Source organism: Harpia harpyja, chromosome 11, assembly GCF_026419915.1.
Source record: "Harpia harpyja isolate bHarHar1 chromosome 11, bHarHar1 primary haplotype, whole genome shotgun sequence".
Taxonomy (NCBI): domain Eukaryota; kingdom Metazoa; phylum Chordata; class Aves; order Accipitriformes; family Accipitridae; genus Harpia; species Harpia harpyja.
The window spans coordinates 42,841,069-42,856,065 of record NC_068950.1 but is presented as its reverse complement, the minus strand read 5'-3'; the positions used below and the strand labels follow the sequence as shown (position 1 = coordinate 42,856,065).

The window sequence follows — 14,997 nt, the reverse complement described above, 5'->3', positions numbered from 1 at the left end:
TGTTTTCTATTGACAGTACAAGCTGTCTAGACTGAAACATACTTTGGTAATATATCATCATCTAGGATATACTGCAAAATCAAGACCTGTACAAAAACTGGAGTTCCACCATAACATGGAAAATACACTAAAGGTATTTTTCATGAGTTACGTTAATGTAGTATAAACACTACAATAAAAGATTGTAAAAAACCTAAGTATTGCAAAATAAACTAGGTAGAGGTTTCTAGGGCTTTTCCTGTAAATAAATTAATTTGTAATTGAAAAAGTTTAAATATATCCAGAAAACTAGGGCATACTCACATCTTGTGAATCTTTCCTTGTCTCTCTCTGCACCAGCACTTAAAGTCATTCCATCCATCCTATGACAGCAGAAGTAAACACACATCCTACTTTGTGTCATATTTTTAAGAAAGATTTTAATTGTCTGCAGTTTATAAGATTCACCTTAACATTTCAGCATCTAATAGATGATTTGGGATTTTAATCTCTAGTATTTAGTGCTAAGCATTTCACTTGTTTTTACAATAGTTTCCCTTTCCCCTTGCCTCTGAACCTTACCTCTAGTCATCAAGTGCCTTCAAATTAGGATACGCTGTATAAGAATCAGTTAAAAAACAAAAGAATGTTACTTTTTAAAGCACTTTAAATCATCCACTTCTCTAAGATAGTTTCCCAACCTTTTTGTAAGTAAGTGCCCAACCACTTTCCCCTTTTCCCTCTCCAAAGACAAAAGTCTGATCTAGTCAGATGTGTATCATAAATTTTTTATTTCATATATACATTCTTAACAAAGCATCAAAGCCAAATGCTTTTGTTTTCCCATATTTCAGTGAGCTCTAAGTACAAATTAACTGTTATAAGATCACCACTAAGTTCCAAATCCACCCAAACAGATATGCATATTAGAGGGCTTTACTCTTAAAAGTACAAAATTATTTTAATTACACTACACGCTCCCCCTGTTTTGAAGTATTAATCACACCTATTTACACTTTGCCCATTTAACACCTATGCAACAAGATGCAAATAAGACCATTCAAACATTTCTATTAAGTTCAGTTCCTCCCAATACACTAAACGAGGTTACAAGACCCTTTTCTTGTGCTTCGAGTTGCACCAAGCAGTATAGAACTGGATAAGGAGAATAAACCACGTCAATTACCCAAAGACTAAATATGAAGTATTACTGCCCAAGTTACAAAAATACACAACTTCTGATGAAATTTGCTAGTTAATATACATTTACTCCAGGATATGAATACAAATAACTTTTATTTAAAAAAAAAAAAAGCTAATAATACAATAGGCATGTCTGAGACCTAGAGTTGTGTTAAAACCACTACCGTGTACTGTAGGCATCATTTAGGAACTATACAAATTGGTATTTCTAAAAGGTAATATCACTATTCTCCAGCATAAAAGTTATTACATGAGTTAAGTTCTATGTTGTGGTTTGTTAATTCAAGTTGAGCCACTTACACCAAACAAAAAGACCAGAAACATTATGATCCAGTAGCTTCAAAAACAAACAGCTGCTTCTTCCAGGTAGTTTTGATGCAAACAACCAGACCAATAGGTGTATGCAAATCCCTAGTATTTACAGTCAAAATACAGTATCACTCTACAATTTTCTTATAAAACAGTAGGTAAGGAGTTGATGTAGATGACGATGTCGGAGAAAGAGAATTCAGAAAGTCCTTTTCTTCTGTAACCTTCACTTCAGAATCATCAAAAAGCAACCACTTTCCTTCATACTCTTTCAGGCTCTGCAGTACGTACAGAGCTTTGTTTTCTAGTCCACTGGAAGCAACGCCATTTTGCTCGCTGTGATCTGTGCCGCACTCCGCGCTCCCGTTAGTACTGCTAGACTCGGGATTTCTGTTTTCAGTAACTACGTTGAGAAACTTCTCAGGGTTAGCTGGTTTGTTGTTGTACAGGTCACAGTCAGACTTGCTCTTCTGCCCCCCAAGAAGTCCAACAGCTTCCATATTCTTTTTGTTCAGAACTTTACCCGGCTGTGCGTTTCCATTGACTCTAAAAGAGACTTCACCGTCGTCGTAGTCTTCAGCAACAGTTCTCGCCTCCTCCTCATTCAGTGGTTCTGGTTTAATCATTTCGTACATTTGGTCAGTGATGAAGTTTCCCTTATCTAACTCTAGGCTATTAAGATCTGTAATTTTGACAGAAGCTGTGTAGTGTCCACTGCTAATTGTAATGCCGCTGTGCATTACCACTGCAAATAATCCATAGGTGTCATTGGTCGGCTTTGTGCTCCATTCTTCTAGTGACAGTTTGAGAGGCGTCAATAAGGGAGTGTTTATCTTGGATAATCCACCATAGCAATCAAACCTTTAGAAGAAAGATAAAGTTAAGACCTCTTGCCACAACAGCTCACAATAAATACTGCTTTAAGTGACCCATATATTGTACCTATATTCTTTTCCTTCTGTTAAAAAGACATGGGTGATCTGAATGCGAGAAGTTGCTCACTTTTCAACTTGCTTATCATGAGCATCTGTCCCAGGCACCCCTGTTCAGTAAAGACCCTTCTACCAGTATGTATAATGTTACATCCTACAGCCTAGTAACTATGTATTTTAATTATTTAAGAGATTGCCCTTTTCTAAAGTGTCAACTAAAGTTAAGTTTTAAATAGTGACGATAAAAGGAGTTAACTTAATTGTTCAGTTATCATTTGTGCTTTTATGCACGAATACTTGCACTTCTTCCCAGACACCATCCTGCATTTCAAATTAAAACAAAACAAAACTCTTCAACACCCAAGGCTGAAGTAAGGGTTGGTTTGGGTTTTTTTTCCAAAGCTTTGAAAGAGTAATTTACTAAATAAAGGAATACAAATTTATTTTACATTCAAGTAGCTTTAATGTCACTCAGAAAAACTGAGCAAGTAATTTTTCTCAGATCTTAGTGCACTGTAGTATACCGCCAATGGTTATCTAAGGATGAGTAAGTTACTAACACTTTCTTATTACTAGGGATTCTTCCTTAACTATGCTATGTTATTCAGCTTTTTTAAAGAATTATCTAGCTGATTTACTTTGGAAAAGCATCTAGTATTCCATAAATATTTAGCATTTTGTTCATAGTGCACAAATTTACAATAAGAAAAGTTTTAAGTCCTTTCATTACAATAAGGATCTTCTAAAGAGTTTGAAAAGAAAGTAAGTGTTGGGACTTCTACATTATTGTGTATTAACCTCCTTGAATGATTCTGATCTTACATGATTTACATATTACATCAGCCCAGTTTAATTAACCCCTTTATTTAACGATATGTTATGATGTCCTAATAGATTTCAGTGATGATTCAGTCTTGCTCAACTGTTAAGGTGTTGTAGTGAAAAAATACAGGGGAATGCAGACAAACCCTGTAAAACATGTTCCAAAGCACTAACTACTATTATTCAACTTGCATTTTATCATAAGGAAGAATAACTATCTTTAATCCAAGGCAATTGTAGATATTGCGTAACAGTATAAGCCTAATTGCAGTAACAGAGTATTACTTTTGTTTTACTGGGTTTAGTTTTGATTCTGCTGCACTTCTAAGCATTTCGCTAATGTTCACAGCCATAACCCTTATAAACATAAATACATTTACACACACACAGCTGTCCTCAGTCACTCAAGTCTAACTAATTGAAATCTCATTTTAGACCTAGCCTTACCATAAACATTTGACTACACCAAAAGAAACACAAAAGAGCATATCATCAGAAATAATAAAACTTAAATCTTCTGAAAATCCCTATTATTAGTAGCCAGAAATAGAGATATTCAGAAGAGAGTCAAGAAACAGAGAAACTGCTTGCTGATACTCTAGATCAGAAATCCAGTTCCACTCAAGCACACTGTGACAATCATATTAACATAAAACATTAAAAAACAGGCTCTACCTTTCTTCTGAATGAGATCCAGCATCAGAAAGATTTGGAGAGGAGGAAATAAGAGAGGAAATCTTTTCCTATTAGCTTTTTGTTCTTCTTAATGATAAGAATCTGAAGACAGAAAAATTGCATGCCAAATACTCTGCCTCCTCTGACTGATGCACAGTAGTTCATACACAACAAACTTGATTTCTGCAACTACATCTTTTGAGGCCATAAATTAGTGGAACTTTACCCACTGTACTGAATTAATACCTCAAGTTATTATAGACCCTTAAAGACTAAAGCTATTTTGCTGCAACGCTTTTAACACATAAACATGTGAAATACTCAAAAGATTTCCAGTGGCATAAGGCCTGCTGTCACTAATGAGCAAACGTGACTGTAACAAAATGTAAAGTAAGCCTTTTAAAAAAAAAAAAAATCATCTGCTCTTACCTGATAGCATTTCACAAGACAAAAAAAATCTAATTTTCTCACCAATTGTTAAATTTATATAGTGAAAATGCTTAATTAGATGTTACCAGTTACACATTTCTTCTTAATACCTTCCCAGTCTGAGCACACATGGCCTAGCATTTTTTTTTCCCCCCACACACACTTGCCAAAGAGAATTACTCATCCCCAGGCAAGCAGATTTTCACACTGGCTGCTTTATTTAAAAAGCCAAACACTTTGCAAGCCAGCATCTAGAAAAGATGAAGCAAATCCCTACTAACTGTAAATATTTACATTACCATTCCCCTCTGCTTCATTTCTCTTCATTTATTGAAAACTCAGTAGAGCACAACTGGGAAGCAGACAAGATTTCAAAATTTTTATGGGAGCTAAGAGAAGTTGCATGAAGATTCCTAGTTTAAAAATCTTAGTTTAAGGCCAGCAAAATAGTCTGTTATTACTTTTAGGGCAAACCATTGCCGTCTCATCTATGGAGAGAGTAGTAGTTTTACAATAAATATTACAAGTTTACGTAAGTCAATGGGGGGAAGCTTCATCATTGTTCAAAAACCACCGTAAGAGTGACTCTGGATACTATGGAGTAAGCCAGTGCTTTGGTTTACTAGCCTTGGCTCTTCCTCACTTGATTTGCAGCTGTGCTTTATTACTCCAGATCAAGCTGTTTAGAAATGACATGGTTTTGTCCAAGATAAAATGTCCAAGCCCAAAACTGGGAAACAATCTTCTAAGCAGTTTCAGCTTCATCACTGACTCCAGTTCTACATCTGATTTTTCCACTCTTAATTCCTTAATCTCTGGCTGCTAGCACTTGGCAGAAAATGTATGACATGATTCAGAGGACACATGAGGAACACCACAAGAGACTGGATTCAGTCTGACCCGGATATAGGTCTGAGTGTTTTGGAGCAAGGACCTGAAGATTGCCAGGACAGAAGAAGAGGTAAGTGATTCAGGAGACGGCTGGTTAACCTGCAAGCCGCAAGTACTTCTTCATAGCAACAAAAAAGTAGCAAATGTAGGAGCAAACTGAAGACAATATTCAGGTTTCCTTTCAGGTGGCCATCTCAGGTTGTATTTTTTTTGAACAGCCTATAATCATGCCAGGATACCATCTCACATCAAGGGCTACTCAACAATAGCATTACGATTTTTAAAAAGCGTGCAACTTTTCTCTGCCTTGTTGTGACAGTCAAATATTACGTAGAACAATGAGAAAGACAATTTTCTGTGTTATGGTCCTAGACTTGTATGAAGAGATGTTAGCCGACATTACAGAGGAAGTTTCCTTTCCACTTTCTCAGTAGACACCAGATACTCCTAAAAACAAATACTAAAAACAGGCAGAGCGAGAACTGTAGTTTTAACAATCTTAGCAAACTACCTGTAAAAGTATCTTAATAGAATCCTCGACAAGAGTAATTTTACAAATCTGATTGATTTATACTGACCACAGTTATCAGCACTTGTTTATAGAGCGTCCTCTGACAAGTCACTTGTCAGCTTACATTTTTTATCTGTATAGTGCCAAAGGTCCTGTACACTTCCAGTTCTAAAATATATTGGTGACACAACTAAATTCCATGGAAGACTTCACGCGTTAGACTTCCTGCTGGCAAGGTGGCTCTGAAAGTCTAAAGCCAACCAACAGGGAAATGCAAACCGCAGGGAACCGGGTGGATAAAAAGGCCAAACTAATTTGTGCCTGAATAACTTACTGTACATCACAAAGCAGCTCAGTGTTAAGTCTCAGAACTACGCCTAGCCATCAGGTTATAAAACACAGGCTGCGGCAGAGTAGTGCGTTTGGCTCTCTGGAACAGATGCCAGCTAGGGGGATGCTGAAACCAACACAAGTTTATCTTCTTTTGCTGCATCTGGCAAAGTTAACGCAGATAGCGAAAGTTATGTTTTAGTGAATACCAGGAGAAGCTGAAAATACAGGCCAAGTCTGCAAACGTTACTAAAATGGTATGCTTATTCTCAAAAACGCACTTAATGGCGTAACAATTTTCTGAAGGATCTGGGGTAATATTTTATAGTTAACGAGAAGTTTTTCCTGATGAAGCCTTCTGTCATTTTTCATTATTTGAATCTCAGTGGAAAAATAGCATTTACTGCAAAATTCTGTGCATAAAGTGTCATGGCATTGTTTCATTTGTGTAGAGTACCATAGCAGGGACAGGAGGGTTTTTCTGGTTGTTTTTTTTTCCTCCCTTCCCAAAGGAAATCCCTAAATTCCTAAGTATGAAAAAAACCCCACCACTCGCATAAGAATAATCTCTTTCAAAAAATCAGGATTCCTACAGTATATAACATCAAACTGATTGCTCAGCAGTTGAACATCAATGACATTGATATTATTGTATTTTAAAGAATTTCTGTACTGTGTGTTAGATCTTTAAAATGTGTATCTCCTGAATTTTTTTCCCAAATTTTACTACTCATGTTCAGTTAGAGACCAAAGTACTACTAGCTGTGACCATAAAATTCAGTTTTGTTCTCACTACTTGTTCTGCTAAAGTACTTAAACCTGCCTCTAAACTCACACAGGCAGGTGATATTAAAAGTAAAGTTTTAAGAAACATCAGGGTATCAGGCTGTTGTAAAAATATACATAGAACAATTTTTGTTAAGAAGTCTCATGAAAGTATATTCTCCCGGAGATTATTTCTGCCACTACTTGTAACAATAGAAAGCCTTTATGAAATTAGGGGCCACACCCCACTGATTTAAGTTAATTTCAATCTAGAAATCTGCTTTTGCTTTTGGAAAAGTTATAAAACATTTTCATCTCTTCTGGTAAGACTTCCCTTCCAACAGCACACCGTTTCGTAATATAGTCAATCTGCATACTCACTCTAAGCCACTAGCAGCAAAGCACTTCAAATGAATTGTTATAACTTCAGGCATTTTATCGAATAAAAGGCTGCGTTCTGCTTCTGTGTAATGATGGCAGTTTTCGCAGAAATATTTATCCTCTCCCACAATCCTTTCCACTGACGCAAACTGTGAAATTGCCCATTTAAGAGTCTTCATTTCTGTTTTTGGCTCTGGAGAAACTATAAAAGAGAATCATTACATTCACAGATACGCCATTATTTACATTTCCAATGCATCCCACCAGAATAACAACAAAACAAAATACGTCAACTTAAGACATGTTCAAAACCTACCGTCAACACTGTAAAGAACACTCAGTATGTATGAAACAGAAGTTGTTCTCAAATTTTCGAATCATTTCAGGAAGTGATGAAAATATCACTTAATGGGTATTATTACTTAAAATCTACGGTTTTCCCAAAGCTTGTCTCTAGATCGCATGTAGTAATTCTGCTTCCATGTCTGGAACTGGGTGCATGTATTTGACACCAGAATTTCACTCATTAAGGCAAACTTCCAAAATAACCAGAAAGTTCCCTTTCACTTTCTACATTTTGCCTCCCCCGACAGCTTCACACTGCTGAGGACAAGATCACCTACACTGTTGGGAGCGTTTTACATATGAACACCACCACTCACACTTTACTCTGAAGTCGTTCAGCAAAACAGGGAAGGCAAAAATAGTAATAGCTGCTCCAAATTAAGTCCATGGCAACTAAAATGAATTTATTTAAAGCTCTGGATTTCAAAATGTATTGATGCCGTGCTTACTTTTGAAAATAGCTAAAAACTACGTATAGATCACAAAAATTTGTGAAAGGTACCAGAGGACTAACGTTTACAAACATAAAACACACTATTAAGCTAACGACAGTCTAAAATCCAGAAAAAAATAATTTTTTACAGTAAATTAACAAAAGAAGCTGGTTTCTCCTTTATTTTTGAGAAAAAATGCAGATGTTTCTTATAAAATGATGAAAAAGCAGAAGAATTTCTCATCCAGGAAGAAAGGGAAGACCCAAATCAAAGAAAATTCCTATTTATAAGCAGGAAAACATGTACGTAAGTGAAGGACTGTAAGCAGTCCACGTTATGCATTAAGATCTGAAACAATGTTAATACTGCCCGGATCTGTCTACATTATCAGCACTGTGTTTCCAAAGTTTAAAGTTAATCAGGACAAGACGTAACAGAACAGCCTCTAATTTTAACCAGCGCAAGCAGGAGCAGTGTTCCTTGATAACTACAGCACCGTCCTTCCTCAATGGCTGGCTGAAGCACAAACATAGATAGCAACCCCTTCCGATAATTACTTACTTTCAGAACTCTCTTCAGTTTTAGAAAGTTCATCTTCTTGCACTGGAACGCTGATGTCCTGAAAATCTTCTCTTCTTTCAGTAAAGCACTCGCACTCCAAGCATCTTGTTCTCAGTACTAACTGGCCCTGGAACAGTTTCTCCACTAGTTCAAAAACAGCCAGCTCTGTACCTAGAGAAAGTATATGCCAGATCACTTATCAAAATGCATTTTATTCAAAAGACACTTCAGAACCTGGCTATCCTTCTTGGAAAAATCACTGTGTTACAGGTGTGGCCTTTTAGGGATTCCAGATAGGAATAAAAAAAAATAAAAAATAAAAAAAAAATTTAAAAAAAAGCTGCTTATCACATGCAATTTTCACAGTATCACCTACTTGTAACCAAACAGGGAGCCTCTTTCTCTTGGCCCTCAAACTTTAATTTCTGTTTTAAGATCAGGTTCTTGTTTCATACGTGAAGTGTGACCGTGTCACATTCTGGAAAATTTGTGTTTGTCATCAATGCACTGCCTTCTTAGTATGGACTGTCAGCCTCCTCAAGGAACATCACACTTGTGTTTTTGTGACTGGCTTCTATTTATTCTCAGTCCTCTCCTCCAATACTTTCTCAACTTGTTGGCCAATTTTAGTCAAATCTGCTGAAGAAATGCAGATCTCAAAAGATTCTGCACTCGTTCAAATTTTTATAAAAATTGGTAGGTGGATCAGAAAGAAAATTCCAAATTAGTAAGTACTGAATTCATACCGAGGCCCTTCCCTCAACAGGTGTCTTGTTTCATTTACACGAAGAAAATCCGTACCTGCCAGCGAATTAGTATATATAGTACCTCCGTGTCCTTCCTAGTTATTGGGAAGGCTGGAAATATGGAAGGACTAAAGAACAGGGAGGGAAGGAGAGGATATTGTTTGTAAAGACTTGGGACACAAAGCCAGAGCCAATGGGGTTTGATTCCGTTTGCTCCTGGCAGTAACCTTCCTTTACGTCTTGAATTCACTTGCTATTTCTACGGATAACAAAAATTAGTGATAATACAAGCCTGGTAATATATGTCTTTTTTTTTTTTTTAGATTGTACAATGATTACACAATGTTAGAGAAATACCTCTTAAGATCTAAGCTAAACAGGTCAAGTTATAACAAAAATTACAAACGTGTAAAAAATAAATTCCCTTTCATAAAAATCTTTTCAATTCCTGAAAATGTAATTTTGTATTTAGAGAGCTCTGCTGGCTATGCAGTCTGAAGGCTGACTTCCCACGCATAGTAATCTCTTAATCATACCAATTTTAAGCCCATACACTTGTTCACCAACCTTCCTTTTTTGGTTCTTTTTCAGTTCCTTTTTCATTATGGCTTTCCACAGGAGACGCTGGTTCCTGGTATTCTTCTTTAATGTTGTTACCGTTTTCACACTTGACAGACGGCTCTTCAAGCTCACAGTCATCATATTCTTTCCCTGGGTCTTTGGATCCCAAGTTTGTAGTTAACTTTCCTAGACTATAAAATTTAGACAGAATACTAGGCTGTTTGCATGAAGATTTTAACCAGTTTAATCTAAGCCGTGACTTCTTCTGTGTTGGTTTTGCACTCTCATTTTCACTGGAACACTTGGCAATGGCATCGGTCTGATTTTCTAGCTTTTCTCCTGTTGCTTTCCTCTTTGACCTGGTTTGTCTTTGATTTTCTTCTGCTGCAATCTGCTCTTTTGATACTTTGGATTTTTTCTTTGCATTGCCACCCTCAGCATCGCTTTTTCTTTTCCCATTTCCTTTGAGTAGCTTGTCTTCAGCTGTCTCTCCAACGTGGGTACTTGGTACATTATCCTCCTCCTCAGCAGGGTTGCCAGTTCCATTGCTCTCAGTATTAAGTTTTTCCTCCAGTTTAGCTGTAGGCTCTTCCATGGGCAGTTTGTTCAATTCTTCCTTCTTCAGTAGCTGACATGTTTCTTGAATGTTACCCAGGATACACTGCAGAACTTCCTGGGCATCATGCTGCAAGTAGCCTTCATACATAGGGTTGAGCTCTCTATTAAAAGTAAAGGAGCAAAGCAACGAAGACTAGTTACTCTTTGCTAACTGGCTAACGTGATTTGAGATTCAAATTAGGGAGTTTAGATATAAAAACAGGGGAGGATCCTCTCCAGGCCTAGAGAGAAGTCCCCTCTGTCACAGAAGGTAGCTACAGCCTTGCGCGTTTACACGCGCATTCAATTGCAACCCTGTAGCTGTCCTCCTCAGGTCAAGGAGAATACTTACATACGTAAGGCTAAGTACTGTTTTAAATCCACGTCTGGATTTAAATTATATTATCACAAAATGAAAATTTACTTCCAAATTTATGATACCATAGGGCTAACAATAAACACGATGAACTTACTTCCTATGATGATGCCCCAAATTTAAGACCATCTACCTCCCACAAGCCTCTTAATGCTGTGGTCTACTGTACAATGTCCTCAAAACTTCAAGTGAAAATTCCGACAATGTGTTTTAAGATAATTTGTACCTAAGGGTATTTAGTAGCCTTCGTGGCTGAGTAGCAAGTTCATCTGTGTATTTTTCTGGATTTAAGAGAAAGCTGGCTTGAAGCTGCTCAACTGAAAGAATCAATGAGTGCAAACTGCAGATTAGTTCGTAACTTGCCAGTGGATCTTCTTTACAATTTCCCTGCAATAACAATATAAAAAGAATAAAAATATTTGCAGTTTCGCCTGTAACAAGTTAAACTTTTTCTCTCCTGCCCTCACTTAGTTTTCTAACAGACATTTGACAGATTGTTTTTCTCTGCTATGGGAAGCACGTAAGTTTCAGACAACATATTGCTCTTTTGCCCGTAGCAAACAAATATAAAAGCCAGAGTAGCCAGTACTTTAAAAACCCAAACCATCTTTGCGCAAACTCCGATTTCCATCCACTCAAAGTACTGTATCATAATTATCTTAATGTCAGAAACATGGTGAGGTATCTTCTCGAATTTCTTCTGTTAAACTTAAGACTTGTGCTTACAAGTTTACCGACACTCTGAACACTCAAGTTTGAACACAAGTTCAAAACAACTCAAATGTTATCTTTATCTGAAATAGCACTGTAGAAAACAATACTGCAAAACTCCTGGCAAACAGAAGGAGTAACAGTTAGTTTTCATTACACTCCTGGCACACAGCCTCGCTTGCAAAATCAGAAGTAAAGGAATGTGTAGCGAGATATGTTACCTTCTCTGCTTTTTGCTCTCCTTCATCCTTCAAAGATTCTTTCTTCTTTGAAATGATATTATATAAATGTTTCACTCCAGTTTTAAAACCAGGACAAAAATATAATACCTGAAAGCAACCGTTTAAAACAAGAGAATAATTGGTAAAGTAAGAAGTTACTCAACATACATATCCACATTTACGATCAAACTAGCTTTGCATCTCCCAAGGCTGCTGCACAGCACGCAAAGATGCAGGATTATTCATAGCAGGGAGGTGCCCAGAGTATGTAAACTGAAAAATGACCCAACCGAGGCAACCTACGGTGCACACGTTTCCTGCAGTATCATCTTTTTTTCCCCACTGTAATCAGATTCCCTTCATACTACATCCAGACATCTATGTCCTATCAAACTGCGAATCTCATCCACTTGTGCTTAACCAAAAGAAAATAATCTTTTCGAGGCCCCTGAACATGAGCTTACCTGAAGTACGCTGTTAAGGTAACAAGTGTTACCCAGATTGTTCAAGCCCACAAAAGGCAACATGTTGTCTTTTTTCTCACAGCTAACAAGCGAGGGAGGCTGTGCTGCAGGAACCACCTGATCGCTATTAAGCAGAGAAAACAGTGCGTAAGAGGCAATTTTTGAAAATTACTCCTTCTGGTATGCATGCACATCCCCCTCCCGGCCATCTACCATCTCAGAGCTATCTTACAGAATTAATGCCCAATATACACAGATCAAAATCACGTCAAAGCGTTTCTGAGAATCTCCGTATGGCTGCTCTGGGCACTCAAATACAGACTGCTCAACCGTAACACTTCTCTTCAGCAACCTACACAAAACCAGACAGGTTTACAAGAAGCAGGTAAATCTGCTGTTAGTTCCAATATGTATTTTACAAAAAATATCAGGAGACCGATTTAAGGAACCAAAAAAGTTCTCCTTCAAATACTTTTGTATGGTCTTTGTTCATTCCTAAGGCAGCGCTAAGAAAAATGTCCCTAGCACATATTTTCTATTACTGTCCCCTGCTCCAGATTCACATCACTTCATTTCCGGATGCAAACCAAAAGGATAAAAACAGAAAAAAAAACCAAAACCAAACAAACCAAGAAAAACCGAACCAATGAACCTGGTACATTATATACAGTGATAATGCACCGTACTGACACAACAGAACCAAACCTTAAAGTCTCCAACACATTTGTAATTGACCATGATTAAGCAATTTCTCCCATTTAAATTTCCTCACTAGCTGCAATGAAACGAGTTGACAGATCTGCTCAGGGCTTGAAACACCCTAACGAACAACTGTAAGCAGCGCGATCGATTCTTTTACTTGCAGCAGAAATAACCTTTAAAACGCTATATTTTTTTATTAAAACTCACTTTGCAAACCCCTACATTTTACTATAATTTCGACGATTCGGCATCAGAATAACTACCTCGTTTTAACTTCAAATAAGCTAACTTCCTCAAGTTATTACAAAGTTTGTGCCAGCCAGCTAAACATCCACAGTATGGCAAACTTGTTTCCTTAGAAGCAAACGAGTTATAGAAATCCACTGTGGGGAACGGCTAGCTCAGTTTGATTAACTTGGCTTAAAGGTTTACTCAGCGCGCGTTCAAGCGCATACTCCTGCGAGAATATACAGCTTAAACGAGGGGACGGAGCAGCGTGGTTCACCCACTGCGCCAAACGCAACTCTCGTTCAGCCACCGGGCGACTTTCGCGATACAACCAGCAACGCTTATTCGGCGCGAAACTCTTACGCACATCTCGGAGCCTCTGAATTCTGAACTCTTTTGCTCATTTTCCTGGGACTCCGTGAAATCCAGCGCTCTCTTCGCCTCCTTTTTTTGGAAGAGCTTCAGCGAAAGCCGGTTCTTCTTCGAGGGGCTCCCTCTCGCAGGCCCGGTGCTGTCACTCGGTAAAACCCCGGGCATCTTTCCTGGCGGGCAAGCGAGCGGGAGAAGCGGCCGGCCCGGCCGGGAAGCTGCGCTCGCCGCTCACACCTGCCACAAAAACACACAAAAAACACCACACGAGTCGCCATTTACTTTCGGTCCGCGAAGCACCCAACGGGCGCTGAAGCACACCGCGGCCCCGGAGACAACACCCCCCCCCCTCCCCCCCGCCTCCGCCGCCCTCACGCTCCCGCCCGACTGTGAGGACGGAGCGGCGGCGGCGGCACCCGGCCCGGCCCCCCCCCCGCCCCCGGGGAGCGGGCCCGCGGCCCCGTGGGTCGCGGATGGCGGCCGCGGCGGAGCCGCCTCCCCTCACCGCTACATGTTGGCGCGGCGCGGGCCGCCGCCGCCGCCCGCCGGTTGCCATGGAGACCGCGGGGCGCCCCGGCGCCGCTCTACCCCACACCACGGGAAACTTGGCGCGTTTTCCGCGCCGCCAGGACCCGCGCCCTCACCCCCTCCTCGCGCCCAGGCGTTCGCGGACGCCCTCTCGAACGCCGGAACGGAAGACGCCGCCGGCGACCGCCGGGAACGAAGGGCCATAGCGACCGCCGGACGGTCTGTAGCCCACCGGCTTCAGCCGGTCGAACGACGCTTCTCTACGGGCCCGCCGGGCAGCGCCGGCGCCGCGGCTCCGCCGCCGCCGCCGTCAGGCAGTGCGTCGGGCAGCCCGCGGGGTCCTGGCTGGGCGCGCGCGGGCGCTGCTAACGGCCTGGCCAAAGGGCTCGGGCTGGCGGGGGGGGGGGGGGGGGAAAGGGGAGGGAAGGGGAGGCGGCTGGGCTGAACCATTCCGCCGAGACACCCCCCCCCACCCCCTCTCCTTCAGGCGGTGGATTGGTCCCGCTCTAGCCCCGCCCCTCCCCGCCTCCGCCAATCACAGCGAGAGGCGCGCGGCCCATGGCGGCCCCGTTCGAGCGGGGCCTGAGGTAACGGCCGGGGCGGGAGCTCGGTCCCCCCCCCCCCCGGTCGCCATCGCCGCCCCGTAACCGGCCGAACCTCGGCCGGCCGACACAGCTCAACCGGAGCCGGGCGGCTGAGGGCGGAAAAGCAAAAGAGTCTAAACGGGGCCGGTGCGGCCTGCGGGGTCCCTCGGGCCGCAGCCCCTTCGGCGGGCTCGGCGCCGCCCGTCGGCGAGCGAGGCCCGTGGGCTGGGGGGGGGGGGGGTGGGCTGTTAGGGCTGGAAAAAGTCCTGGTGGAGGGATCGGTACGCTCGCAGAAGGTGGCGTGTGGGAACATGCTGTAGGTTGCTCCATTCTGCTCTTTAAA

The 14,997-nt window shown here is 40.8% G+C and overlaps 1 protein-coding gene across 2 annotated transcripts; it reads right to left on the bottom strand.

Moving 5' to 3' along the window:
* Window positions 1-751: 751 nt before the first annotated feature.
* Window positions 752-14,302, bottom strand: USP1 (ubiquitin specific peptidase 1). Of its 2 annotated transcripts, none has more exons than XM_052802639.1 (9): window positions 14,187-14,302; window positions 13,541-13,779; window positions 12,244-12,367; window positions 11,780-11,887; window positions 11,074-11,234; window positions 9,881-10,593; window positions 8,568-8,738; window positions 7,228-7,429; window positions 752-2,352 (listed from the first exon to the last, which is right to left on the bottom strand). In XM_052802639.1, exons 2-9 carry the CDS (start codon window positions 13,708-13,710, stop codon window positions 1,620-1,622), a joined length of 2,382 nt encoding a protein of 793 aa, XP_052658599.1. In that variant the 5' UTR covers window positions 13,711-13,779; window positions 14,187-14,302; the 3' UTR covers window positions 752-1,619. The 2 variants fall into 2 exon arrangements, with proteins under 2 accessions (XP_052658599.1, XP_052658598.1); XM_052802638.1 differs by lacking the exon at window positions 14,187-14,302 and adding an exon at window positions 14,048-14,178.
* Window positions 14,303-14,997: the final 695 nt, after the last annotated feature.

Bases quoted from the DNA above. Each gene is read 5' to 3' on its own strand.
- USP1 (XM_052802639.1), bottom strand. From the start codon at position 13,710: ATGCCCGGGGTTTTACCGAGTGACAGCACCGGGCCTGCGAGAGGGAGC. The intron at 12,368-13,540 runs GTGCGTAAGAGT...TCTGCTTAATAG, and splicing joins GAATTCAGAGGCTCCGAGAT to CGATCAGGTGGTTCCTGCAG. The intron at 8,739-9,880 runs GTTGGTGAACAA...TACTTTCTCTAG, and splicing joins AAAAGAACCAAAAAAGGAAG to GTACAGAGCTGGCTGTTTTT.